The sequence below is a fragment of the Fusarium graminearum genome, chromosome 3 (assembly GCF_000240135.3).
Source record: "Fusarium graminearum PH-1 chromosome 3, whole genome shotgun sequence".
NCBI classification, from domain to species: Eukaryota; Fungi; Ascomycota; class Sordariomycetes; order Hypocreales; family Nectriaceae; genus Fusarium; species Fusarium graminearum.
This window is the reverse complement of record NC_026476.1, coordinates 4,968,636-4,994,951: the sequence shown is the minus strand read 5'-3', so window position 1 is coordinate 4,994,951 and position 26,316 is coordinate 4,968,636. Positions and strand designations below refer to the sequence as shown.

The following is a 26,316-nucleotide window of genomic DNA, read 5'->3' as shown; positions in this document are numbered from 1 at the left end:
GGTCCAATGAGCTCATACCGTGCGTAGAACACACAAGAACTGTGACATCATGCGTCTGGAACCCTCTACCTGTCCACTGGAGTGGGACGATCTCGCACTGTACAGCCACTACCCCACGGTGATATCTAATCAATCAATCAATTAACCAGAACCTCAACGCTCTTCTGCCTCCAACTCGCTCCTTCATACCCTCCACTTCCCTTCCATACTCCCCCAGAAATAATGTCGTCGCAAATCACAGACGAGTCCCTGCGCGAGGCTATCAAGGAGCGCCTCGAAGCCGCACACGTTGAGGTCACAGATATGTCTGGTCAGTATCTTTCCCTCGTTTCTCTACCCCGCGAACCCCTCCAAGCCGATCACGGCGTAGAATCCGAAAGCTAACATGCGCAACTATCGCAGGCGGCTGTGGTCAAGCATTCAACTCAGTCATCGTGTCTTCCCAATTCCAGGGCCTCAACTCTCTCAAGCGCCACCGTCTCGTCAATGCTGCCCTCAAGGAAGAAATCGCCATCATCCACGCTTGGACCGCCAAGTGCCAGACACCTGAAGAGTACGCCAAGACGAAGGAAGCAGCCGATGCGCCAGCACAGGCATAAGCTTTCACTCTCTCTCTCCTTCAAAATTACTAGAATCATGCAACATGGAGTTTTTTGCGTAAAGACGGGAATACGGCAGACACAAGGGATGGAAGAACAAGAATGTGATGAAGGGATTTAGATGACGAGATATCCGTATCGGAGCGGTTTGGTACCGCGATACATCACGAAGCAACAAATATCAAGAAATCAACATTATAATTGCACCTTTAACCTTTATTGGCAAGCGTTTGACGCGATAACAAGATGGTTTGGTCGAAGTCATTTCATCTTTTGCGCCAACGCCATATCTTCAGTGAAGACATCTCGTTACTCATACTCTTTTGTAAACCAACAGGCATCTCTTAGCTTAAAGATCATCTACATGTACGCTTCTACAACAGACCCAGCAAGTCGTCGCTGTCCTTCTTGGGCTGCTGAGGTGCACCCCCCTGTGCCTGCTGCAATTGCATCGCTGCTGGTAGAGGCTCGCTCGTTGTTGCACCGCCAAAGTTCAAGCCCTCAAATCCATTCATCAAGTCATTCATGTTGTTGCTAGGTCCCGCAGCTGATGTGGGAGCTCCTACGCCCGAAGGCTGCGCCGGCGCATCGAACATGCTCATCATGTCGGCCATAGCCCCTGAAGGTCCACTCGCAGATGGGCTGGCCACTCTGTCAGGGGTTGCGGAAGCACTGTTCTGCTCATGAGAAGCAGGCGCGGCACCATCAAAATCAATATCGAGCAAGTTTTCGATGTTGTTCTGGGCACCGCCGCCAGATCCGTTGGATGAAGCCGTGGCCACTGAAGCTGCGATGGGGTTTTCGGCGGCGTTTTGTCGCTGCTCCTGAATAGCAGCTCGCTGGATCTCATCGGCACCAAAACGGCCCTTACCAACAAATGACTCCGGAGGCTTGTGGTAGACTGAAGCAAGAGTAGATAGTTCGGTGAGAAGCTGCTCCAAGAGAGCGGGTGGGAGACTTGTCATGGTAGTTGTGATGGTGGGCTTCTGGGACAGGACAATATTCTGACAGACAGTGTTAGCGATTATCCTTAATAATCATGTTCTATTATCTCTCACCTTGGCAACTTCAGGGTCTGAAGAAAGAAGACGCCAGTACACATATGCCCTATCGCGGATATCGGGGTTATCGTTCTCCGCTGTAGCCGCTTGGAGAACCTTTTGAACCAGATTTTGGTTGCTACCGGGCTTCTTCAAGAACAACTTTACCACAGCCGTCAATATTTGCAATTGTGTCTGTGAAGTCATGTTAGTATGAGTCTTGTTGAAAGTAATATGTCACTTACCTGTGTAAACTCCTCCATGAAAGACTCAACAAAACTCTCCAAGATCTCGTCGGCATTGTTGATCTTCTCGGCATACTCACCGACGATCCAGATAAGAGATCCACGAGCGGTAGGCTCATCCAACTCATCAATGTGCTTGCAGAGCGTGGGGATAACACCTTCATATCCAGGGTATTTTCGGAGAATATCCTTGATGACCACAATAACTTCCTGTACAACGTAGTTGACTTTGGTAGAAATGAGGTCCTCGAGGGCCGCAACACACTTCTCAGCAGCGTTCTCGATCTTGATGGCCACCTGGCCGATAGCCTTGACAGCTCTTCGGACGAAATCCATATCCACTTCCAGGGCATACTCCTTTAACTCGGCAAGAAGTTGCTCGTAGTTGTGTTCGTTCGCTATCCTGACCATGATTTCCAGCTTTTGCAGCTTGACGTATGGTGGGTCTGTGTATTTACAGAAGAAAACGCGCATTTCCTTGCTGAGAATATCTGGCTTGGCTTGGAGTAGGAGATCAATGTTTCGCAGGGCAACATATTGAACCTCGGGTTGCGAAGCGACCAAAGTAACTAATTTTTGTCAGCCAAGAACTCGGATCGTGTTGACATATACATACCAAGAGGAGGTGCCATCTTCTTGAGGTATGACCTCACGGAGTCAGGGTTCAGAGCCTTCATGTGAATGAAGACAACCTTAACGGCAGCAAGAACCACACTAGGGTTAACATGCTGGAATTGAGGTGCTACACGCTCACAAATGTGCTCCGACTCCTTCTGGTCTGACGCAGAGTAGTCTGCCAAGGTTGTCAAAATAGTAACACGTCCCCATTCGGTACACTCGTTAAGAGCCATAAGCAGCTTCTTCAACGTCACAGGGGTAACAATCAATGCCCTCGTCTCAGGCGCGGTCTCGGTAATCTCAGACAGAGCGGTCACCGAGTTGGCGACAACCATAGGGTTGGGGTCGCCAATCAATTCCTGAAGAGCCTCCAAAAATCCATTTTCAATACACATCTGTGGGTTGAGATCAAACAATTTGGCGACGCAAATGGCGGCTGTCTTGCGTACGTATGGCGATTCGTCTCGTAGCGTCTTTCTCAGGGGCTCTTCCATATAATCCACCATTTTGTCCACTCTGATGCACCCCATTGTTCGGATCGCGAGTGCTCTTATCAGCGGATTTGGGTCTTCGGAATCCTGAACGAAGGTATTGACGGCGAGAATACAGAGATCGGGATGTGACTTGGCGTAGTTCCTGGGCGTTCATGTCAGCTCTCTAAGCCCACCGCACGATACTTTGACAGCTGTAGAGCTGGGAAGGGCAGCTCGACAGCTTTCCAGTCTCGACTACGTACATCAGGTAAAGGTATACAAGCTTCTTTTGATCGAGATCGCCGGTCGCAATGTTCTTGAGCACGTCGGGAAAGAGTGCTGACACATCTTTGCCCAGCGTCATGGCCATGATGGTCTTTTGGATCGACTCCTTGCGCTCGTATGCATACTGCGAGACCAGACCAGCGCGCAGTTCAAAAGTCTCACCCTTTCGAGGCACGGCAAAGGCGCCCTTAATGCGATTTACTGCCATCGTCAAGGGTTTTGAGGAGTATGCGAGAAAGCTCGAAGGTGGTAGAGGTTGAGATTACGTTGAGGTCCAGGATGGACGGGCGGTGACAGCTAAGTCGAATTGGTTAGGCCAGGTAGACGTTACTTGTCCTCCAGGGTGAAAGCCTGCATCCACCGAATATTTTGCGTATCGGGAGATGCGTCAAAAATGCGCGACGTCGTCGATGTTATTGGATCGGAAAGGAGTTGATCGATCTGAGATTGATCAAGGCAGACGTAACTGTCACCAAAGACGCCAAGGCCACGAAGATAGGTCCAGGCCACCTCCACTGAGTTGCGAGCATGAGCCACTAAAGGGGGGCACACTATAGCGGCCCTGTCAGCTTCCAGGTTGCCCCCTAACTCTAAACTTCCGCCTGATTGCCGTTCGCGGTAGCGTGGCTTCAATGGCTAACAATTTATTTTTGGCCAGCTTAGTCACCCTCTCTCTATCAAAGACGTTCAACATCTACATCATCACAAGCTAGTTACCAAATCACCTTACACGAAGGTATTGGGTCTATTTGATAGTAGAGAAACTACAATCTTTTAGGCTTCTGAAGCAAAGATTCCTTACTCAAAAACAAACCAAAATGGTGAAAAAGGTTTTGCTAGTTGCCCTGTCATGAGTCTAACGAGAGATAGGCATTGCCAAATCTACGTCGACTCTTTATCGAGTCACGTACGGACGATGAAGAGCGAGACGTGTCCAGGAAAGCGGTATGTTCATCTAGTATGCACGTCTAGTGTGCACTCTAACGAGGGTAGTTCTACAACGCTGTTCTCTTTATGGGATCAATCGCCGTTTTCAGTCTCATTGCCCAGAAGTTAAATGCTGGGAAATGATGAATACATGTCAAATTCTTCCGTATACTTGGAGCGAGGCGTCATTGTTTATTTAGTTAGAATACCTGAGTAACCCAGGTCTAATCATCGGCTTCTTCTACGTCTTCTACCTGTGCCCCTGCTCCGCCGCTGTTCTCTTTCTTCGAAGCAGCCTTTGCTTCTTGCTTGCGCCAAAGACCAGCCAAAAATTCGTTTGTGCTCGCCTCTTCAAGACTTTTATCATCTCTCTTCATCATAAATCTTGGAAACCTCAAGCTTAAACCTCTCTCTTCACTCACAAGCCCGATCGCAGCAGTGTAGGTTGGACTAAGCGTAATATCCGCAAATGCCATTTCCCACACTTCTTGCGGCTCGAACCAAATATCAGGCCTTGGGCCTGAGTATTCCACAAAACTGGGTTGGGTAGTTCTCGTGTTCTGAGGCTCACCACCATCTTCGCCATCGTCATAGAACTGCCGGTTGGCCTTGTAGAAGCTATCTGTGAACCCAGACATGCACTTGCACACAGCTTCCAATGATCCTGTCTCCTCGTTACGACAAGCCATAAGTATGGGCGACCACCATTTCGCCTTGCGTCCTTGTCCGTGCCAGGCAGCGACAGGTATGAGATCAAGTGTGTCGAAACTTGAGTTGTAGTCTTTCTTGACCTTGAGCCAGGAGTCAAGTCGCTTATCTGGCTCATACGTTGCCAACAAGGGCTTGCGTCTTGTTTTGACTTTCTCCCCAGTTTCATCTTTTTTGCCTTTTGACTTCCCTTTTCCTTTTGACTTTGATCTCGGCGTCAATATTCTGTCAGATCCTTCTGGTTCCTCTTCTTCTCCCTCTCCCAAATATAGCGCCGAAGGCAAGTTGTCTAGGATTTTCACCATAATACCTTCGCATTTGATGTCTATGGCAGCTTTGAAGAACTCGAGAACTGATTCCGAGTCTGCAGACGTAGCATCAAGGCTCTTCACCCATGTAAAATGGTGCGGTATCTCCTTGAATAGCGATCGTAGAAGCTCCCGTCTCTCTCGGAATGGTCGATCTAGCAATGGCTGGCCGTTCAGATGCATCAAATCGAACGAGAACATGCAGACATCTACCGTAATAGCTCCTATGTCAACGTCTTTCCTTGCTCTGTTTGTGAGTGTCTGAAAATTTTTGAGCTCTCCAGTTTCACGGTCAACAGCCACAACTTCACCTTCCATGATGAAACTGTCAACACCCTCTCCACGTATCTTTGGTATCAACTCTACCAAGTCGGGGTATTTGTCTGTCATGACTTCCAAATGCCGAGAAAAGATGCTGACCTTCCCATTCTCGTCACAGTGTATCTGAGCCCTCTGGCCGTCATATTTGAATTCGCATGCAAAGTCTCTTCCCTGTAACTTTGTGAGCATCTCGGATAGATCTCTCGTAATGCTTCCAAGCATTGGACGTAGAGGAATATGGAGAGCAAGGCCGCATCGTAGTAGCAGTTCCTCGGAAATGCCAATCTCAAGAAGAACCGGGACAATATCGTTATAGTTTGGATGTCTCGCAAAGCACGCCTTGACTATTTCCTCAGCCCGACCCCAAACTTCAGCTAGGTCTTCTTTCTTGAGTTTGGCCAAATCTGTTACCGACTTGAGAGGGAAATCGGCCCCTGGTGGACGCGAGAGTAAGAAGGCTCGTGATAAGGCGATCAGCATTGTCGTCTTGACAGCGCCGATTCGTAGCTGATTGGTGTTAGATAACGGTCGACTACCGCAGTGATGGTCATGCTTACATGTTGACAAAGTGTTCGCACAACAAATCGGCTTTCTTCTCCACCACGGGCGTCTTGGAGAAGACGATCGACGATTCTTTGCTTGGTATCTGCACTGCCCTGTCCTTGACTGCTGGCAATCTTTACCAAAGACTCGTAAACAGCCTTAATAGTGAGAGGTTTCGGTTTCCTAAGAGTAAAACTTTGTTTCTTCTTGGCTTCGAAGGCTACATCTCCAGCATCACCGTGTTTGTCATAAATAGCTTTTAGGGCCCGGTTATCGAGCCCACAGGCGTTCCTCAACGCTTTGGATATTGCCGAACCACCCAATCCCAATTCCATAGAGATATAGGGAGGTGAGATGGCATTGGTTGCTAGCCAGACCTGGTCAAGTCAGAGAAGTAGAGTAAATGTCGGATACGAACATACTGCTGGTAACAGACTTGCCGGGTCACCCTCGATGAGAACTCTTAAACAGTTTACAAGTGTGTCTACGATTTTGATTCGACTTGTTGTGCCATTGATGAGGATAAAGCAGCGAGTGAGCAATGCATAAGATGCATTGCCGCCTTCAGAGGCCCAATGTTCCTTTAACTGATCCACATACTCTGCTGGATCGAATGTTAGAGGCGACTCATCGAAGGGTATCGAAGTCGTTGTTGTGTCCTCAGCCATGCCCGCAGCTTGAAGGCCAAGTGTGGGTTTCGCCTTGTTGTTTGTACTAGGCTTGTTCAAAGCCGTTGGGAGAGTGATTGACGGCTTGGATCTGGTCGATGTTGGACTTGGGCTTTCATCTCGAGATACTGACACATTGTGCTCGTTCGGAAGTTGCAGAGTCTGCTCCTGGAGCGCCGCGTGGGGAGTGTTGGCAACCTCTTGATCCCATTCCGCCTGGAGTTTCCTGGCCAATTCCTCATCGGTCATTTCCGTCGGAACATCACTTGATGTGCCGTAATTTTCTTCTATCTTTGGCGTCTTGCTAGAATGAGCTTCATTTTGTTTCTGTTTTGAGAAGAAATACTCAAGGCCTTTAGCTGGTGCTGTTGATTTGGTGCCGTTGTTGAGCTTCCGTTTCTTGGTGGGACTCGGCATGATGGAAACAGGCTGTAATTTGTTTGTATTTCCCACCCATTAATATTGAGATTTTCTTGGTAAAAACGACAGACATAACCCGTCAATCAGCATTTGTAAACAGTAAATACGCCTACACGTCCATCATTACTTGACAATCCAATACGCGGCGTATCGATGACGACGTTTGGCGCGAAGCCACGTGATGATGACTGAGCTCCCTAAATATCAGGAACCAGCCCGCTACTCTGCGCTAAACCTTTTTGGCACGCACAGCACAGCACAAGCGATTCAACTCACACAACGTCGAAATCTTTGCTCTGCCCCACCATCGCGAACCTCCCCCCGACATCCCCCTCTTAACGACCCCTCCCCTCTATATACCACCACCATGAACGGAGAAGACCCGCCAGAGAGACCCCAGGAGATCTCGTCCATCATCAACGGACTTGAGCGATACAACCCTGAGGCTGTTGGTGCTCTCGAGACCTACCTCCAGGACCAATGCGAGCAGAAGTTCACTGACTGCAATGCCAACCGAACACTATTGAAGCTGTGAGTGTAGTGCTTTTGTTGCTGTTGTTATTTAAAACATGGGCTTTATGTGATGATCTTTTGTCAACGTTTCCTATTACCTGACTAGTGTCGGCGGGTTGTTCTCAACTTGGCCGCACCTGAAGTCAACTATTAGTGCGCCTGAAATGCCCAATGTCACGATTGACTTTGCTCACACCTTCTCGACGCGAGACTAACACCCTTCCAGGTACCAGCTCAACCCTGATCGCATCAAGGATGAAGTCATCACCAATGTCCTGGTCAAGACCATGACCCAGTTCCCCTCCGCGCAGTTCTCTCTCGCTCTCCACCTCATCAACCCCTCCTCAGTTGTCACTGGCGACCTCGGTGAAGCCATCACAAAGCTCCGATCCCTCAATGGCCAACTTGAGGGTGCTCAGTACTCCCGCTTCTGGGCCGACCTCGACGACGACATGGTTGCCGATCTGATTGCCGACATCCCCGACTTTGAGGAGGTTGTCCGTCACCGTATCGCCCTCCTCGTTTCACAGGCTTTCCGTGAGATCCAGATCGGCCACCTCGAGTCATGGCTCGGCCTCAACGAGGACGCCACTAAGAAGTTTGTCACTGAGGTTTGCGGCTGGACTGTCGATGCCGAAGGAAACGTCAAGGTTCCCTCAAACCCCGACAACGAAGCCAAGAAGGCTGAGATCCGTGAGGACGTCAACGTTGAGCAGTTCTCCAGGGTGCTCCGACGGTCATGGGAGGACACTGTTTAGGCTTTTTCAGAGTTTTAGCGGATCAAAAGGGATTTCTTGCGCACTTCCCCCCATACGATGGGATTCGGACATGACGACCCATGATGTGGAAAGGTTAGGAAGGGCTCGCATGGTAGCATGGCGGGGCATTACAAAAATCTAGGCGTTTAATCGGACATGTCATTCCAGAGCAATCCAAGGATCTAGAGATGCATAGAACTTTGCGATTTGTTTATCTATCGTATTTGGCTCATGTGTACCACAAACTTATGTGACCGCTGCTTACAGTGCTTTTGATGCCCCGCTATATCCTTTTTTTTCTTTCCAATGTGCCCAAAATTGTCTAGTTGCCCTTGGACAGTTCTTCCCATTGTACGCCAGCCCATTCTTCCTCATATCCAACCTGACCAATTGGTGTTCCTCTGGGAGAGCAATCCTTCTCGCACACGCCAACAATAATAGTACCCCACTCCATGCCCTCCAGGCTCAGGTCGTCAGCCTCAAGCTCGGCAATTGCATTTGGCGTCAACTGCACCTCAAACACTCTTCTGGCTTTGCAGTTAGGGCATCGAGGAATATCGCCCTTGTTGATAGCTACAGCAACAGCGTCCTTCTTTGAATACAGTAGGGGAGTACCTGCGAACTCATATCGAATAACTTGATCAGGGTTCTGCGCCAGACGATCGGCGAACTTCTGGAATGTGGCATCCATAGACGACTCGAAAGCTTCACGGTCGATTATGGAAGGCTCCGCAGCGTCGGCGGCTTCGAGACGGGCGTTGGCGGGAACGTTCGTCGTTGTAGGGTCCAGAGTCTCAAAGTCGGCATCGGCAAGATACAAAGTAGGGTAAGGTTGTGCCTGAGCATCCTCTGCAGGCCAGGGCTCAGAGGGCGAAGGTGGTGTCGCCAGGGTATCTTGGATATTAAGAGACTCGGCAAAGCTCTTTGTGAGTGAGGCAGCTGCTGGCTTGGGAGAGGCAGGTTTAGCTGGCTCTGAAGAAACAGGCTTGGCCGGCTCAGGTTGTGGGTTGGAAGAAGAGAAGGGGTTGGATCCAGAACCAAAGGGGCTGCTGGAGGTACTAAAAGGGTTGGCATTACTGGAGAATGGGTTTGCGTTGGAGGCACTTCCCAAGCCTTTTGAACCAAATAGTGTGTCGCCCAGTCCGGGCCCGTCGTTCTTGGGCTTCTCTTCCTCAACTTTCTTTTCCTCCTTAGGTTTATCCTCCTTCCATACTCGTACACTTCTCAATGCACGAATGCTGCCCTCTTTGCGCCGACAGGTCTGTCGCCTACACGCAAAGACAAAAAGTCGTCGCTCATGCTCAGGAAATCGCTCGGGAAGTTCGCCGTTGAGTTGAAGGATCAAAGCCATATAGTCTTTGCAGACTTTGCATCGTGCGTAGGCTGCGCTGGGGGCGCTGTTATCTAACCAGTCCTGACTCCATTGTTAGCAACCTTGAGCCCGTGAAGTGCGGGACGGGTCAAAAACTTACAGGGCGACCACCGAGTTTGCTAACAGTGTCATCATCGGCTTCTTTAGAAGCGTATCCGAGAAGGACGTTTGTCTCCTCAAACTCGCCGTCGGAAGAATCAGAATCGTAGGAAGCCATATTGCTGATATTGACGGGGTTGATTGCTGGATGATGATGGTGGGGTAAATATTTTTTTTCTCTTCCAAAGACTCGGATAATGCGGGGCTTAGCGTCACCATCAGAGCCCAACTACAACAACCTAACATCTATATGACTTCGTAGATTGTTATTAATGTATCACAATAGTATTTTTGAATCGTAACGCGAAATCGTAATATTGTATATTACGTCCCAGAGTCTTTTGTCTAGCCTCATTTTAACGTGGTATCTCCTACATGTGATCATTAGGTCCATCCATGCCAGGCCCAGGGCCGCCCGCTCTGCCCATCTGTCGAGCCTTCAACAACTCGTCACATAGAAGCAGGTTGGATGCAATGCTTGAGCTAGAAGCAATGCAATTTCGCAGAACTCGGTAAGAATCGTAGATACCCTCCAGCTCAGGGTCCATGGGCTCACCAGTCTCGAGGTTAAGACCGACGACGTTGCCATCGGCGTACTCGTCTTGGAGATCCGCAACTGCGACAAGTTAGCTATTGTACAAATTAGATCATAAGAAAATAACTTACGAGCATCCTGAATGTCAAGGCCAGCGTTGGCAGCCAGGGTCTTGGGAATAATGAGAAGAGCATCGGCGAAAGCCTCAACACCCCACTTAGCCTTACCCTTGACAGTCTTGCCAAAGGCATCGCTCTTGAGGTGAGAAGCGCAGGCGACCTGGAAAGCACCAGCTCCAGGAACAACAGACTTGTCGACGATCATGTTGTAGACACTTCGAAGACCGTCTCGGACGGCATCTGTCACCTGGGCAATAGTATGGGCGTTGGGGCCCTTGATCATAAGAGTAACGGACTTGGGGTCCTTGACCTCCTCAACGAAGGTGTACTTCTCCTCTCCCAGAGTCTGCTCGTAGACGAGACCAGCGTAACCCAGAACCTCCTCGGACAGATCATCGACACTGTTCTGAGCAACACCGCCACAGACAAGCTGGAGACGCTCCATGTTTCTGCGCTTGGCTCGTCGGAGAGCCAGAATGTTGTTCTTGGCGAGGACGTCAAGAGAAAGGGGGTCGATACCCTTCTGGTTAATGACAACAAAGTTCTTTGTTCCATCGTTGCCGCAGAGCTCCTTCTTGAGATCGACGATCTTCTTAAGCTTGGCATCGACAAAGCGACGCTCACTCTCAACAAGCTTATCTCGCTGCTCAGCGCTGGAGTAAAAGAAGCTAGAGTTAATCTCGGTCTTCTCATACTCCAGACTGACGTTCATGGTAAGGATGTAACAGTTCTCAAGTCGCTTAGGCATATCGGGGTGACGAGCACCGTGATCGAGGGCCAATCCGCGGATCAAGCGAGTATCGGCAGCCGTTCGGTGCTGCATCTTCATAATCTCAACCATGTGTAGATCGGGCTTTGCGCCCTCCTGGTAAATAGCAAGAACGGCATCGACAATATCGGGGGTAAGCTTCTGGGCCAGGGTAGCGTTAAGCTTGGTGGTAAGCGAAGTACGAGCGACACTGAGGAGGAGTTCTCGGTCAACCTCCTTGGCGAGCTTGAAAGAGTCGAGGAACTACAACGTTTAGTCAGGTTTCCAAAGTATTGAGGCAAAGAACTTACCTTCAGGGCCTCGATCTTGGCAACCTCAAAACCATCAGTGATAATTCGAGGGTGCAGTCCTTCCGAGATGTAACGGTCTGCCTGCTTGAGAAGCTCGCCGACCAGCATAACAACTGAGGTGGTTCCGTCACCGCAAATATCGTCCTGGGCGGTCGCTGCTCGGGCAATCATAACGGCGGTAGGGTTTTGTATTTGCATCTCGCGGAGGAGAACGTTTCCATCCTTGGTCAATTTGATCTGAGGGTATCGGTCAGTTTAGGGGTCGTCGAGGGGCATTTTGATAGGTAACCGTACCTGACCCGCACCGTCAACAAGCCTGATAAATGGTTAGTTTTGAGCAAAAACATTCGAGCCTGAGAAAGAAACTTACATCTTAATGGTGCCTCGAGGGCCCAAGTTGGACTTGAGAACATCCTGTAGGCCTTCACCAGCACTGATATTGACCTTTAGAGCTTCGCCCCTCCTCTGCGACAACGGGGTTAGCAGGCTGCAAGGCCACTTGTCTGCGGGGGGTATTATTTCGACGTACTCGGGACTCGGCCTTGGGGTTGAGGAGTTGTGCAGCCGACATGATTGTAGATCTCTTCTGTTGGCACGGTAGCTATATTTGAGATCGAGAAAATCGAGTCTATGAAGAAGCGGTGCTGGTGTTGAAGGTTTCGCGATTTCGTAATCGCACAAGCTTGCACCAGCTGGTCAACAGGCAATAGCGGACAGGCTAGGCTGGGACATTTTTTCTGCCCCTCCTGCCCTCCATCCAAGGGGTAAGGCGGTGTGGGTCAACCAGTCGGTGTACGAGGTGAATTTATAGAGGGGCTCGGTGAGAGTCCAATCGCTATAGAGATAAGCCTGCTGTCTAAAGATGCTATCCAAGCTGTAACAGACAGGACCTATGTAATTCGCATGCACTCAAGTCTGAGAAAGGAACATTGATAGATGCTTTCATCACTGATCATGTGCCAAAGAGACTTCTTATCTTTTCTCGAAAATATAATTTTGTTTAAAAATAAAGATGCTTATAACGATATCACCCCAGAAGCTCAATATCACTACCACTAATCATATTATTCATAAAAGTAATTTCAGTCCTCGTTTACTTAGATCCAGTTCGGATTTATTTACTTTGTTTCCACTGAATTAGGTACCTAGCTATCAACTACTGAATGTGTACTCCAACACCAAGTTTGCTTCCAAATGGTTCTTCGCAACTACATGCATCGCTTTTCAACTTCATCCTCATTTACACTCAGCTCGATGTTTCCTCCAATCCTTCTTCTGGCATTCACCAGAGCAGTATTTGACCTTTTGGCAACGCGAACACTTCTTGAGCGTTACTCCTTCTTCATTTTCTGGCTTTCCACAGCTTCTGCATCGCTCAACTCGAGTGACGGGGGTTCCTTGGGGAAGTTCAGCCGGGTTGATGACTTCCTCGTTGCACGGGACTGCGTAGGTTGGGCTGATGGCAATCCTAACAGCATTAGGTGCCGCATTGGCCCATTCAGGAAGTGAAACGAAGTTTTCAGGTAGACGCCCGTTTCCACATGAACACAAGACTTGCTCGCCATCTTTGGTACTAAGTGGTATCGTGGCTCCCTTTCTCTTGTACTCGCATTTCTTGCTGTGTGACCAAGTGCGACATCGCTCTACCATCGATGGAAGTGCCTTCTTCCAAAGGTCGAGTTCAGCATCGTCCACAGCGACGCTACCGCACTCAAGCTCCCTGAGCATGAGAAGGAAGGATTCCATTCTACCAGATGAGACGAGATCCATTGTGAATGGAATGACAGCGGCATCGAGAACGACTGAGGCTGCGTCGCCGTCAAGTCTGATGGCTGATACGAATACCAGCATATGTATACCTCCTCGTCCAGGGTGGTTGATAGCAAACAGGCCTGTCTGCCCACCCTGCAAACCTGAAGCAATCATGAACATGGTGAAGATGGATTCCTTGAAGTTAACCGCTGGGTCATGCGAGATGCCGCTTTCATCACGTACATCACGCAGGTACTTCTCTCGAGATGAGAACATCAGTGATGTCAAGGTCGTCATCCACCGGTTCCTATCTTCATTCTCTAGATCAAGAACTGGGAGATTGTCGAGGTTCAAATGCGACATGTTCAGACTTGCCGGGACGCCAATTGAGGAGATTACTGAGGGATAAAGGAAGCTCAACAATTCCGGAGAATAGGCTGGCTTTGCCAGTGGTGCTATCAACTCGATATAGCCCGTTGTTCGAGCAACTCGTGACTTGATCCCATCCTTGGTAACAGGCACTGGAAATTTGAGAGGGCAAATAAGCTTGTCTTCGCCAAATATAACGTCAACGATAAAGGGGTTTCGTAGACGAAACTCAATTGGAACCTTGTTCTTGAGCAGATCCCTTCCTTTCTTCGAGGTGATATCCAAATGGCCTGTGATCGTGGTAATAGTAGACTCTGATGGCGGTATGTCAAGTAACATCTTTGTCGCCTTATCATCCTGGCCCTCGTTCACTGCCTTGTCGAGAGGTTTGACAGCCGCACACAGCACAGGGTAAGTGTCTTGACCGGGCAGGTGCTTTGTTACAAATACGCTTGACTTGTCGTCGATTCGTGTCTCAAAAACGGCCATGGTCATTCCAAGGATAGGTCCAAAGATGGCTGAGTTCTGCCCCGTTGGAGGGACACATAGGCTTACCAGCGCTGACTTTGGTTCATTCTGCAAGGTTGATGTAGGGACATAGAAAGACGCGATAAGGGGCGAGTCTCCATCCCAGCCAGCCTGGTCTCTTTCGATAATGACTTGGAATTCGTCATCGTCTGGCATTTTCTCTGTTTCTACATGGCCAAAAGCAATCTGGGTATCGCCAAACATGTTTTGCCATGCTTCTGTCGCATTGTGGCTGGACCGCACTGATCCGATAAGTGGTGGTGATACCATCCTAAAGGCATTTTCCTTATGCTTATACAGTCGGGCAACAGCGTTTCGAGGAATCACTACTGTGACAGCGACTGCTGGCGGAAGTGATTTCCAACGATTGAAACCACCATTTTCAGGGATGGATCTGCTCTCCTGTATGATCCAAGGCTCGGTATTTACACCATGGAGGTGAAGCTGGAGACAAAAGTCCTGCATGCCGTTACTAGCTAGCAGAAAGCGATGTTCTTGAGAAATAGAGTCGATCAATGCTGAGCACATGGTTGGCCATTCCGTCGCCACTCGTGTCATGACGATCTTGAGCATAGCGGCGAAGCTTGCACGATTGAAATTCCCATAAGAGTTTGACCTATTGTCCATACTATCGACTTTTGCAATGTTCTCAGCTTCGAACATGTAGTCGTATAGGGGAGAGAGCAATTTGATCAGTTGCTTAGAGTCGATGTGAAGCTTTCCATGACTGGCTTGGTCTGAAAAACTATTGTTCCGCTTCCACGCCAATCGAGTACGCGTCTGCGTCTCTCCTTCTTTCTCGTTCATCATTCCAAGCAAGATCTCGTCGACATGAGACTCAACCTTGGCGTTGGTCCAGTATTGCACAGGACTGAATCCGAGCAGCAACGAAAGGGTGGGTGCATGGCCACAAAGCAGTTTATCAAGAGCACTGTCCTTGGACTTTTCAGATCTGAGAAGCAGCTCTGTAAATAAGGAGGCCCATGGCTCATTTTTCAGTAAGGGCCCTGCTGCGATAAGAATGTTGAGAGCTCCGATGTGGTCAGACAGGTTCGAGGTATCGATCATATCGAACGCGGAAGGCCCTGCGCCACCCTTGCCATATTCCTTCGGGTCCAAAACCAGTGGTCGAGAATCCCAGGTTCGTCGATAAAGATTGGCCGGTTTTCCTGTTGCTTGGGCGGTCTGGAGGTTGTGACAAAGAGTCAAGGCATCTGCAATGGCGAATCGGATAACGATGTTCTTTTTCAGCGACTTGAAAGCAGAGATCCATTCATTGAACTGGGTTTTGGCGGCAGCTGAGGCAGTAAAGTCTTGTTCTGAGCCTTTGGGTTCCAGAGGGGATCCTTCCAGGAGAGCGGCATAAGCAGTGGCCAGGTGAAAACCCATGATGGGATCACTTCCGTAGTGTAGGAGACTGTTCTCAGAGAGGAGACTGACGAGGAGTGGATTTGGTGACTTGTCCGTGGCCTGTCGTGGCGTGACCGTACCTTCTTTCCAGTACTGTCGAGACATCTCTATCAACTTTACTCCTGCCTGCAGGGATAAAGGTGCCGCAGAGCGCATGACCGCGATATTAGCACCTGTCTCACCGAACATCTCGTTGTGGTGGTCCATGGACGGCTTGACATTCTGCTGAAATGTCTCCATGTAGTCTCCCGATTGGCACTTGGCTGCTGCATTTTTTATAGTCATCCAGACTCGTCGGACATCTGACAGTGTGTCGGCATCGCAAAACTTGATGGACTTGGCAAAATTGCTGGTGTTCCACTCATCGAGGGACTTGGATGCCGTGAGTAGCTTGGTGGCGGTTTGCAGCACAGCAGCAGCAGTATTCTCATCGACATAAAAATGGTAGTAGACATTCCAAAGCTGCTCATTGCTGAGTTTGCAGTCCTCGTCAAGAAGGAAAATCAGAAAAAAGGCATTGCGAGCTGGGTCTTGTCAGCGGTTTTGAGGCGCTTTACTGCAGGGTAATTCGCCTACCAATGATGCTTTCTGCTACATCACAACAGGTAATGTCGATTTTTCTCTGGGCTTCTTTAGTCAGTTACTGAACAAATAAGCGGTTAAATGAGGGCTTACGAAGTTCTTTCTCGAGATATGTTGTGTAAAGAACGTTGCGCAAGTCACCACATCCCAGTGACAGAATATCCACGTCCTGACCGTGAGGATTGGATCGGGTCAAGCTGGTTGCTGGGGTATTTCCAGCAGCGTAGAGAAAGCTGGTTTTCGCGGCGATGGTGGGCGTTAACATGGTCAATCAGCTTTGAGGAGACTGTCCTGCAGTCAATTGCCTGTTATTATTTGTGGTGGTTGTGTGAGAAGAATCAATGAAAGTGATGGAGGGGAATTTTAGTTGATGTATTGAGAAGCTTGAGCTACCTTGATCAATAGGCGGGCTGCGAGCCTCTGGAGTGGAGAATAATGAGACACTGGGATCTTTGACATTTAATGTGCCAACTACTGTGTACCCAGGTACTAAGGTAACAAAATAGACGGAAGTAAACCGGTATGAACACAATAGGCAGCCGATGCATTCTAAAACGCGGATTGCAACAAAAGAAATATAGTGTAAAGCATATACGTTCAAGCCAGGTTTATATGAAGCCCAGTGCGTACTCTTTACATACTCATACCAATCCCGTACGGTTAACAACACTTATACATCGGCTCAGTTATAACACGCATAACTAGGTAGTAGGTAAGTACTTGGTGGCCAGTTTCTATACATTTCACATCAAAAGGCACAGTAACAATCATCAATGAATATTCCATTGGTAATTCCTAAGCAAAGTCCCAACCGAAAAACTCCATCCAGGCGGTCCAAAAGGGTGTGCGACACCCAACCGCGTTGAGACCTTTGCTCTCTAGCAATCTCCAAATCCCAAAAACCCCATATCCATTCGCCTGTTCCACAGTTGAACCCAAAAATAAAACCCAGATGCTGATGTTGAAGGGAAACCCTCTCCAAGTACGAAAAGTCCGAACCCTGTGCCTTTTTGTGACCTTCATGACTCCCCCGTATCGTGTTGTACATGACAAGACGTGAATTGCTGTTATGCATGCATATGCATCGGTGCATGGCCGCGTAACGCGTGATCGTCGTGAATATAAAAAAATGTGAAACGAATAACAATAGAAATAATAAGAATGCCATGCTGATGGTTGCTTGCTTGCTTGAAAACAAAGACGCAAGTTGGCAAATATTATCCAATATGGAGATTGAACAAAAAGTAAAGTAGGCCGACGCTGATTAGGTAGGTTTCGAAAAGGCTTTTCCGCTTGAATAAAACAATAACAAACCCAAAGCGTAGGGCACAAACTAATTGCTTCCAAAGAAAACGTCGTTGCCATCACCAGGGAACATGCTGCTTTCAAATTCATCATCCTCAAACTTGCCCATGGACATCATGTGGGAATCACGGTCTAGCTGGATAAGGCCATTGTCGCCACCAAAATGAACCATGAGGTCGTCTGCGCTGCTCATTCCCAGAGGAAGGGTGGCAGCCATGGTCGCCGAGGTCACGTATGTGGATGTACCGGGGATGGCGGTTAGGTCGTCGGTGTTCATCGAGTTGTTTTGTTCGACCTCGAAGTAGTGGGTGCCAGGGGGGGATGATGATTGTGAGAGCTCAGGAGGTGTGTTGTATTGGCTCGCGGCGCTCTTGGCAGGAGATGCAACGTGCATGGGAGTACCGTCCATGATGGCTTCAGGGGAGACGTAAGAGTGAGCGCTGACAGCGGATGGTGAAGAGGCATACTCTTGGAGAGCTGCAGCAGTGAGGCCGGTCATGGGTGCTGAGGAGACGGCGGCAAGGTTTTGGCTTTGTGTAGGCATTCCAATGTCCATCATATCGTCAAATATGTACTGATCTGGTGAGGTTACAGCTGAGCTGTCCGAGCATGCAGAGAAAGACGACATTGAGCTGATGGACATGTTCTTCTTGCGGGTTCTAGCCGACTTGTCCATGCGGGTCTCGATGTCAGGACGGCCCTTCTTGGGAGGTCGTCCTCGCTTGACAACCTTGCGCACGACATTGTCGAAAGCACCAATACACATGCCTCGCTGACGGTGTCGAGTGAGAGCGTCGTGGCGAGCGAAGCTGTTGCCGCATTCACAGGGATAAGGCTTGATTCCAGTGTGGATCTTGGCATGTCGCTTAAGATCGTGTTGCCTGACGAAGCACTTTTGGCATGTGGGACATTGGTATTGACGGTCGTTGAGGTGAGTCTGAACGTGCGACTTGATGTTCTCCTTGCGGCCGAACTTCTTACCACAGTCCTCGTATGTGCATGTCCATTTGCCGTCGCCTGCATCGGGGCCGCTGATGAACTGAGCGATCTCATCTTGAGTCACACCGGTCTCTGTCTTGGTCTCCTCAATGTTGATACTGGCAATGCTGGCAGCACTGGCGATGCTTGCAACAGATTCTGTTCGGCGATGAGGAGAGTGGCGACGAGAGGGTGTTTGTGAGGGTGTGCCAGAGATGGATTGTGCGCTCATTGAGTAAGGCCTAAGATCGATAAAATGTTCCATGTGGGGTGTGCTGGGGTTGACATCGAGACCTTGAATGTCTTGACGACCGAAACCGTTCTCGATCTTCAGGAACTCGTTGTTGAAGTTGTTCATGTTCATGTAGTCAGGAGTCGCCATTGGCACTCCGTGGAAGGATGCCTCAGAAGCTGAGTCTGCTTGGCCTTGGCTAGACATGTCCTGCTCAGAGTGTTGTCTGATATCTTGGAAGATGGTCTGGGCCCTTCGGTTTCCCCCACGGTTCCTCACGGGCTTGATAGTATCTTCCATAGACTCGTCATAACCCTCAGAGAAGCGACTTGGCACAGGCTCGTCCTTGACCAATCGGTCCTGGGAGGTCTCGGTGGGCGTAGGGGGAAAGTAGCCTTTCTCCGAGTTAGTCGTGGCGGCCAGTGGCATCGTCCAGTCGAAGGACTGACTTTGTATGTTCTGGCCCCGGTTCTGGTTCTGGCTCGGGGGAGTTGCTGGTCTCGTTGAGTCCAAGTTCTCGAACTTGTTGACGCGGTCCATGATGCCGCCGCTTATCCTCCGCGAGGTCCTCCTTGTGCTGGAGGTGTCACCTTCAGAGGCCCAACCCTGGGCGGAGGACCCCTCGGAGGGGAAGTTCATGAAGGATGGCGTCGAAAGAGCACTATCATTGTTAAAAATATCAAATTCCTTACCTCCCGACAAGTTGTCGCCGTAAGCTTGCTGTCCTTTGCTCATCATCACGTTGAGGTCTGTGGTGTAAGTATCAAAGGGAATTGAGTTTGGGTCAAAGCAGGACGGGTCGAATCGCTGTGTCTGAGGAGTTCCATGAGGGGACATGAGATAGTTCTCGCTTCCACTAGATGCCAAGTTGGCGTAAGGGTGCTGTGTGCCCGGGCGGGCTTGTATGCGCTGCTGCTGCGGGTAATTGGCTAATCCTGTGTTGTTAGTATTTGTGCCTACCATTTGCTTCTGCCTTGTCATTGTTGTTGATGCTGATGCTGTGATTGGTTGTCTTCGAATATCGAGACTGAGGCCGCGTCGGTGTGCGGTTTGTCGTTGTGTAGTTGGCAGATTGGGGATCTTGACACCCTCGAAAGCATTCGGTGTCGAGTTTTGACGCCGATGCTGCTTCTGTCGAGGGTGAAGTCCTCCTGATGGATTGGACATCATTATGTCGCAACGGGAGTCCGGAATTTGAATTGTCGTCGGTTGTTCAATTGTCGATTGGAACCTATTGGTCCGAAACTGGAGGCATTGTTAGGTCAATCAGCCTAATAATGCTGACTAGTAGTATCAACTTTACTGACCTCACACAGCGCAACCACAGAGCGCCGGGCTACCGAAATAGTTCTTTCGTGTCCAATTGGTATCGGCTTTGCGAATGATATATGTGTAGGTTCAAGCCGATGATTTGATGGGGCGAGATGAAGTGGAATGCGATGCGATGAGAAGGGTTTGGATGCGATGGGCACAATTAATGCGCAAACAGATTATCTGTTCAGTACCAGTATGTTTAGAGTATGCAGCTTTGGTGCTAGATACGAGAAGAGTTGTGGGTAGCTTGCATCTTTGGGGTCGGCGCTCCAGATCTACTTGGGCAGTTGCTCAATCATGTAAACATATTCTGATCACCTGGGGCAACGTGTGCCACTCAAATCCAGATTCACAATAGGCTCAGCCCACTTCCTCCCATCCTAGTACATCTTAGCTCTAGCGGCTAAGTTGGTCAGTTAGTTAGTCGATCGGACCAAGACCAAGAAGAGAAGACCCAGCTTCTGAGACGTGACCTGGACGACGACGACCGTCTTACACCTTGTTATCCTCGGTATCTGTCTGACATTGAGCTATTTTCACGCTATGATCTATCAGAGTCGATACTTGCTCCCCCTCTCTCTTTCGTCTTAATCTCTCTTCTCACTAGTTTAGCTGCTTTCCTAATTCGACACGCCTCTCAAGCCATTAGATTCAATCCCAACAATATACACCGTGATGGCAAAAAGGTAAACAATTCAGCGCACATACCCGTCGGGAATAGGGCCACGCCTCTTCTTATTCCCTGTTGCTACCATAACAACCTGGGATTATAGTAGCACATGTCTCAATTATAGCAACAAGGGAAGCCAGGAAAAAACAATCCTTGCAGCCGATGTAATGACGTCTTGTTTCAGAATCAACAGAGCTCTAAAGCTAAGCTGTCTCAACTAACCTGACCAGGCCGAAGCCATGCGTACGCATTTCCATACCAGGTGAATGTGGCTCATTGGACAGTGACAAACGCCCAGAGGCTTACAACGGGCTTTTGCATTCCAGCCAAACAATCGACAAAGATATGCTGTGTCATAGTCACCAATCCCATCATCCAATCTCCAATATGTTGCCCAGGTTCCCCCAGTCCATGACTGTACATTCTAACTTTCAGCTCTTTAAGGTTGGTAGAGGCGTTCGTCAGCAAACAAAATAACACTTGGCGCTTGACATCTCTAATCCAGTCCTTGAGCTCGATTGGACATGTGTCAGTTAGAATCTTCACAATGAGTCGATCGACAGCGTGATGGTCCTATGGCTCAACATATTGCTTGACTCCACTACCGAGAGGCATCCATGTCAAACTTGAATCTATCAGAATAGAAACCCAAATATTCTAATTGATGAAAATGTTCATGAGCTCTTGAATCATCTCATTTACCCTCTGTGCCCCGAAACCAGGTCTTACATTTTCATCTACCTCATAACTTAGTAGATAGTCTAGATATTCACAACGTAAGGAAAGGACTGCAAACTCCCCCGAGATGGCAATATTTGTTCCTCCCTGGATAGAATTGTAGAAAACCTGCCTCCTACTACATCAACATCACTCATTTGTTTGTTTGCAAGATCTTTAGGCAAACAGAGACATGCCTGGCTTGGGGTATACATAACAATACACTCCTTTTGTGCCACGGACTAGGTGTATTATGTTTGCTAAATCCAGGTTACATACTCAGCGTACAAGAAGATCTGATTGTCAGCAATAAGAAATATACAACAAAGTGAGCCAGTTTATGCCATATTTGATTGGATATTCGGATTATTTGTTCTTTTCATCTCAAGACCACTGATACCGAGCAGGCAAAGGAAGTCACTGCCTGGCAGCTGCCAAACTGGTTCTGCCAGCTATTATTTCTCGCCCGCTGCCGTTCCTGCCTCCTGCCTTCTGCCTCCTCCGCCCCCCTCCTCTTCGTTTGATACTCCTACTTCTATCGGCAGCTAACAAGAAACTCACGATCAACGAACCCTGTTCGCATAACACACTCTCTCATCTTCATCTGTGGATTCATTCCGCTACCCGTGAACACGATGAGCGGAGGCATACTCAAATTCAAGGGATGCGATGCACCCGAGCGGGAGCGTGATTCCCTCTACGTTAGCACATTTCTCCTTCGCCTCGACCGCCCAGCCAATGCAACTGGCGGAGGCAGTATCCCCTGCAGGGGATATCAGCGCGCCCTAGAGCTTTATGGAAACGAGAAGGCCTTCGATCTGACTCGTGCGCAGAGGCTTAAGCTCCTGGAATGCACGAACCTGGAAATGAATCGATCAATTGCTCGAAAGGCCGGCTATGACCCTGACGAAGGCAGAAGTGCGCCATGGGAAGGAGTGTACTTCTCCAGCGGATATATCCTGATATATCCCGGTCCCATCAAGACTACGTTTGAGCAACCAGTTCAGCTTGCACCTTTCGAGCATCCCGTGGTGGAAGATGATCTCACACCAATCCATACTTTTGAAGAGACTATGGCCCTCGCACGTACTGCTGAGCATCAGCTTACCATGTACGACCCGAATCTGCATGATCTCATGACCGGCTCGCCCATCAGTCTGCACTCTACCTTGCTTGCTGGGCCTCCTCTTCTACTCAGCTCGGACAACATGAGCCATGGGGCCCTTGAGCACTACGAGAACCACAAGGACAACAGGCCGACAACTCTTCGAGGTATGAGTGGAAGTCGTGTGGCAACATCAGACAACTTCGCAAGCACTTGCGTAGGCGGCATGGAAATGGCTGTTGTTGTCACCGAATTGCTCGAACGGGTTGTCAAGGGAGATCTCGACAATGAATGGAAGGAGACCATTATGGAGACACTCGAATACATCGGAGGCTCAGAAAATATGTACGCTTTCCTTGATGTCGTGTACAAGCAGTTCCCCAAGAAGTTAGTAACTTCTCCAGCCTCAACTATCGGCTGCCGCCTACGTGGCTCAAAGTGAAGCAAAGTAAGGAAAGGTACCGGCCAGCTTAGGTGTGCAGTCAACCCAGATGTGGAAGACCATTGGTACATGTCACAGTGACCAACCGGGAGGCATAGCCGGTAGGGATGAAGGCGGTATAGGAATCGAGGAGGGATGTATGCATAATAATAGCACGGGCCCATGATGTGCAGACAGTTCGGGTCACGATGGATCCTCCCGCTGAACTATAAGCAAGATACATACGATAATATGCGGGTCATGAATGGGACGGAGATGCATATCATAAAGTAGTCCAGAACCCTGAAAAGAATGTTATATCAAATTCGAGACTTCGTGTTGGTCTTTAAGGAGAGAGTGCTCTGGAAAAGCTGTCTGATCAAGCGGTGAAACGGCTTTTAGCGACATATGATTGGTCCACACCCACTAAAAGAGTTACCACAACAACCTTGGAAGTCCAGGGGCCAAGAGAACGTACCAACCATTCTTGGAACTCAAAGAGTCACTCACCTTAAACACTGTCACCCGATTTCCTCCAGCCGCAGAATATCTCGCCCACTGCGATTGGCTGATCCTCGATTTTCCTAGGTTCTCTCCAACCAGGGCAGAAACTCACCTTTTATTGCATCTTCCTGCCGCCGACCCTCTTTTGCCTACAGCGAAACAAAATAGCAATAGTCCTTTGGGCTGCGACGATAAACCGGACCGACTCCTATTGTCTCGTCCTCGTTCCATCTGCCGCCATGTCAGGACATTCTCACAACACTCACAGAAGCACGCCCAACAAGGGCCGTGGTGCAGTTCCGTTTGCCAACAGTCCCAGCGGCGGCGGCGGCGGTGGTAGTTCTAATATTCCTCGTCCTGTCCTCGAGCCCACACCGCCTGCCGAGACTGGATCTTCCTTCAGCGCAAGTCGCCAGAAGCAGAGCAAACGTGATGAGGTTCGTCATGATATACCTCTCCCCGCTATCTTGGATGCGATATATACCTCGGGAAGCTTCGAATTGTGTAGCAAGGTTGCTAACCTTTGGTCCAGGCTATTCGAAAGAAGCTCGAAAATGATCTCTCCAAGAAGAAGCACCTCACAAGCCGAGCTCGCCATTCTCGCAAAGCTCCTCCCGGAACTGTTCTTGCCCTGAAGCCCAGCCAGGCTCTCCAGATCAAGCCCAACACTACTGTTTCCGAGGCCGCCCAGTTGATGGCAGCAAAGCGAGAGGATTGCGTTTTGGTTACCGACGATGACGACCGAATTGCTGGTATTTTCACCGCCAAGGATCTTGCGTTCCGTGTTGTAGGAGCTGGAGCCAAGGCCTCCGCTGTCACTATCGCCGAAATTATGACCAAGAATCCCCTTTGCGCTCGAACCGACACCAGCGCCACCGATGCCTTGGATCTTATGGTTCGAAAGGGCTTCCGCCATTTGCCAGTTATGGACGAGAACCAGGACATTTCTGGCGTGTTGGATATCACCAAGTGTTTTTACGATGCTATGGAAAAGCTTGAGCGTGCCTACTCTTCTTCCCGAAAGCTTTACGATGCTCTCGAGGGTGTTCAGTCTGAGTTGGGTTCTACCCAGCCTCAGCAGATCATTCAGTACGTTGAAGCTCTGCGTAGCAAGATGTCCGGACCTACTTTGGAAACCGTGCTTAACGGTGTTCCCCCCACCACCGTCAGCGTGCGAACCTCGGTTAGAGAGGCTGCTCAGCTCATGAAGGAGAATCGTACAACTGCTGTCCTGGTTCAGGATCAAGGTGCTATTACGGGTATTTTCACCAGCAAGGATGTCGTTCTTCGAGTCATTGCCCCTGGCTTGGACCCCGCCAACTGCAGTGTCGTGCGTGTCATGACCCCTCACCCCGACTTTGCACCTATGGACATGACACTCCAGGCTGCTCTCCGCAAGATGCATGGTAAGATACCCGGATTTTTTTTTATAGACGCCGCTAACAATTTCCAAGATGGCCACTACCTAAATTTGCCTGTTATGAATGATGGCGGCGAGATCGTTGGTATGGTTGATGTTCTCAAGCTCACCTACGCTACGCTCGACCAGATCAATGCCATGTCAAACAACAACGACGAGGGTCCTGCGTGGAACAAGTTCTGGCTTTCCCTCGACGCCGAGACTGAGTCCATGATGTCAGGAGAGGGCAGCCAAGCTCAGCACACCAACCTGGGTTCTCGTCTCACATCCCCAGATATGGTCCGTGATCGTCTCAACGACACTGTCGCTCCAGGAGATTCGGCCTCGCACGTTGGCATGGAATCCCCTCCCCGCTCTATCCTCCCCGATGTCCTTGAGCATCAACTCCCTGAAGAACTCCCCTTCCCCTTTAAGTTCAAGGCACCCTCCGGTCGAGTGCATCGCATGAAGATTGTCGCTACAGATGGCATCGAAGCTTTTGTTGAGGCCATTGCTTCTAAACTTGGAGCCGAAGCTGACAACATCGGTGGAGTGCCTGATGTGGAAGATGGAAAGATTGTCGGATCTGGTTTTGCCCTGAGCTTCTTGGACGATGAGGGAGATTCTATTTCGATCACCGCCGATCATGATTTGCTCGAGGCCGTTATCCTTGCTCGCCAGGCTCACCACGACAAGGTGGATCTCTTTGTGCACGATCCTGAGAAGCCTCCTGTGTCTGCAGCCGACCCTAGACATCCTGCTACACCCTCAGTCTCCACCGGCGCTGGCCTCCGCGAGCGCCGTAAGTGGTGGCCCGAGGAAGAAGAAGAGGAGGACGATGACGATTCGGAGGACGAACATCCCGCACGGAGACGTAAGAGCCGTGCGGCGCATACACATGCACATGCACATGAGGAGCAGATTATCGCTGGTGTGCCCAATGAACTGATACTTCCCGGCGCAATTGTCACACTGGCGGTTGCTATTGTAGGCGTTTTTACTATTGCAAGGCTCACCAGCCGGTAAAGATACCATTGACTTTCCTCATAACGACATGATGAAGACAGGGCGCTGTTTAGTTGTAGATACACAGAAAGAGAAAGAAGTGCTTATAGTAGAAACTACCCTTACCCTTTGCAGGATTAATTGAATTTTCTTTGTTTAAATAAATTCCCATCGACTTGGCTGCCTGTATTATTGTGAAATCATGGTTCAAGCTGAATCGCAAGGTTGATGTTAGTCGGGCCGGAAAATCTGTGCACCCGGAACCATCCGCCGCCATAGCCAATTTTTGGCTACCGTCGAACAACCGTCACGATAGTCGAGCAATCCGCAAGTCGTCGCCATGATCCTGAGGAACGCCCCCGTGCGGCATTGTGAGTCAATTGAGGTGCTGCCATTGCGAATATTCAGCTGACAG

The 26,316-nt window shown here is 49.5% G+C and overlaps 10 protein-coding genes across 10 annotated transcripts; 4 read left to right on the top strand and 6 right to left on the bottom strand.

Annotated features, from left to right (window-relative positions):
- The first annotated feature begins 117 nt into the window (after nucleotides 1-117).
- FGSG_06318 (uncharacterized protein) lies at nucleotides 118-1,313 on the top strand. Its single transcript, XM_011326670.1, has 2 exons — nucleotides 118-310; nucleotides 403-1,313. The coding sequence occupies exons 1-2, from the start codon at nucleotides 223-225 to the stop codon at nucleotides 597-599; spliced, it is 285 nt and encodes a 94-aa protein (XP_011324972.1). The 5' UTR covers nucleotides 118-222; the 3' UTR covers nucleotides 600-1,313.
- On the bottom strand, nucleotides 780-3,895 carry FGSG_06317 (uncharacterized protein). Its single transcript, XM_011326669.1, has 5 exons — nucleotides 3,239-3,895; nucleotides 2,501-3,138; nucleotides 1,885-2,453; nucleotides 1,658-1,834; nucleotides 780-1,603 (listed from the first exon to the last, which is right to left on the bottom strand). Exons 1-5 carry the CDS (start codon nucleotides 3,466-3,468, stop codon nucleotides 974-976), a joined length of 2,244 nt encoding a protein of 747 aa, XP_011324971.1. The 5' UTR covers nucleotides 3,469-3,895; the 3' UTR covers nucleotides 780-973.
- Nucleotides 3,896-4,411: 516 nt separating this feature from the next.
- Nucleotides 4,412-7,152, bottom strand: FGSG_06316 (uncharacterized protein; the record flags this gene model as incomplete). Its single annotated transcript, XM_011326668.1, has 4 exons — nucleotides 4,412-6,031; nucleotides 6,082-6,434; nucleotides 6,486-6,529; nucleotides 6,668-7,152. 4 exons carry the CDS (start codon nucleotides 7,150-7,152, stop codon nucleotides 4,412-4,414), a joined length of 2,502 nt encoding a protein of 833 aa, XP_011324970.1.
- Nucleotides 7,153-7,471: 319 nt separating this feature from the next.
- FGSG_06315 (uncharacterized protein) lies at nucleotides 7,472-8,671 on the top strand. Its single transcript, XM_011326667.1, has 2 exons — nucleotides 7,472-7,686; nucleotides 7,895-8,671. The coding sequence occupies exons 1-2, from the start codon at nucleotides 7,523-7,525 to the stop codon at nucleotides 8,424-8,426; spliced, it is 696 nt and encodes a 231-aa protein (XP_011324969.1). The 5' UTR covers nucleotides 7,472-7,522; the 3' UTR covers nucleotides 8,427-8,671.
- Nucleotides 8,672-8,748: 77 nt separating this feature from the next.
- On the bottom strand, nucleotides 8,749-10,015 carry FGSG_06314 (uncharacterized protein; the record flags this gene model as incomplete). Its single annotated transcript, XM_011326666.1, has 2 exons — nucleotides 8,749-9,840; nucleotides 9,899-10,015. The coding sequence occupies 2 exons, from the start codon at nucleotides 10,013-10,015 to the stop codon at nucleotides 8,749-8,751; spliced, it is 1,209 nt and encodes a 402-aa protein (XP_011324968.1).
- A 253-nt stretch (nucleotides 10,016-10,268) lies between these two features.
- Nucleotides 10,269-12,181, bottom strand: FGSG_06313 (T-complex protein 1 subunit zeta; the record flags this gene model as incomplete). The annotated part of the gene is made up of 6 exons (XM_011326665.1): nucleotides 10,269-10,513; nucleotides 10,564-11,563; nucleotides 11,611-11,847; nucleotides 11,905-11,926; nucleotides 11,981-12,075; nucleotides 12,140-12,181. 6 exons carry the CDS (start codon nucleotides 12,179-12,181, stop codon nucleotides 10,269-10,271), a joined length of 1,641 nt encoding a protein of 546 aa, XP_011324967.1.
- A 665-nt stretch (nucleotides 12,182-12,846) lies between these two features.
- Nucleotides 12,847-16,516, bottom strand: FGSG_06312 (uncharacterized protein; the record flags this gene model as incomplete). Its single annotated transcript, XM_011326664.1, has 2 exons — nucleotides 12,847-16,199; nucleotides 16,345-16,516. 2 exons carry the CDS (start codon nucleotides 16,514-16,516, stop codon nucleotides 12,847-12,849), a joined length of 3,525 nt encoding a protein of 1,174 aa, XP_011324966.1.
- Nucleotides 16,517-17,584: 1,068 nt separating this feature from the next.
- Nucleotides 17,585-19,936, bottom strand: FGSG_06311 (uncharacterized protein; the record flags this gene model as incomplete). Its single annotated transcript, XM_011326663.1, has 1 exon — nucleotides 17,585-19,936. The coding sequence occupies one exon, from the start codon at nucleotides 19,934-19,936 to the stop codon at nucleotides 17,585-17,587; it is 2,352 nt and encodes a 783-aa protein (XP_011324965.1).
- A 2,166-nt stretch (nucleotides 19,937-22,102) lies between these two features.
- Nucleotides 22,103-23,014, top strand: FGSG_06310 (uncharacterized protein; the record flags this gene model as incomplete). Its single annotated transcript, XM_011326662.1, has 1 exon — nucleotides 22,103-23,014. One exon carries the CDS (start codon nucleotides 22,103-22,105, stop codon nucleotides 23,012-23,014), a length of 912 nt encoding a protein of 303 aa, XP_011324964.1.
- A 484-nt stretch (nucleotides 23,015-23,498) lies between these two features.
- FGSG_06309 (uncharacterized protein) lies at nucleotides 23,499-26,061 on the top strand. The gene is made up of 3 exons (XM_011326661.1): nucleotides 23,499-23,934; nucleotides 24,030-24,903; nucleotides 24,952-26,061. Exons 1-3 carry the CDS (start codon nucleotides 23,737-23,739, stop codon nucleotides 25,920-25,922), a joined length of 2,043 nt encoding a protein of 680 aa, XP_011324963.1. The 5' UTR covers nucleotides 23,499-23,736; the 3' UTR covers nucleotides 25,923-26,061.
- Nucleotides 26,062-26,316: the final 255 nt, after the last annotated feature.

Bases quoted from the DNA above. Each gene is read 5' to 3' on its own strand.
- FGSG_06317 (XM_011326669.1), bottom strand. From the start codon at position 3,468: ATGGCAGTAAATCGCATTAAGGGCGCCTTTGCCGTGCCTCGAAAGGGT. The intron at 2,454-2,500 runs GTATGTATATGT...GACAAAAATTAG, and splicing joins GAAGATGGCACCTCCTCTTG to TTACTTTGGTCGCTTCGCAA. The intron at 1,835-1,884 runs GTAAGTGACATA...ATGACTTCACAG, and splicing joins TCATGGAGGAGTTTACACAG to ACACAATTGCAAATATTGAC.
- FGSG_06318 (XM_011326670.1), top strand. From the start codon at position 223: ATGTCGTCGCAAATCACAGACGAGTCCCTGCGCGAGGCTATCAAGGAG. The intron at 311-402 runs GTCAGTATCTTT...CAACTATCGCAG, and splicing joins TGAGGTCACAGATATGTCTG to GCGGCTGTGGTCAAGCATTC.
- FGSG_06309 (XM_011326661.1), top strand. From the start codon at position 23,737: ATGTCAGGACATTCTCACAACACTCACAGAAGCACGCCCAACAAGGGC. The intron at 23,935-24,029 runs GTTCGTCATGAT...CCTTTGGTCCAG, and splicing joins AGCAGAGCAAACGTGATGAG to GCTATTCGAAAGAAGCTCGA. The intron at 24,904-24,951 runs GTAAGATACCCG...ACAATTTCCAAG, and splicing joins TGCTCTCCGCAAGATGCATG to ATGGCCACTACCTAAATTTG.
- FGSG_06315 (XM_011326667.1), top strand. From the start codon at position 7,523: ATGAACGGAGAAGACCCGCCAGAGAGACCCCAGGAGATCTCGTCCATC. The intron at 7,687-7,894 runs GTGAGTGTAGTG...ACACCCTTCCAG, and splicing joins AACCGAACACTATTGAAGCT to GTACCAGCTCAACCCTGATC.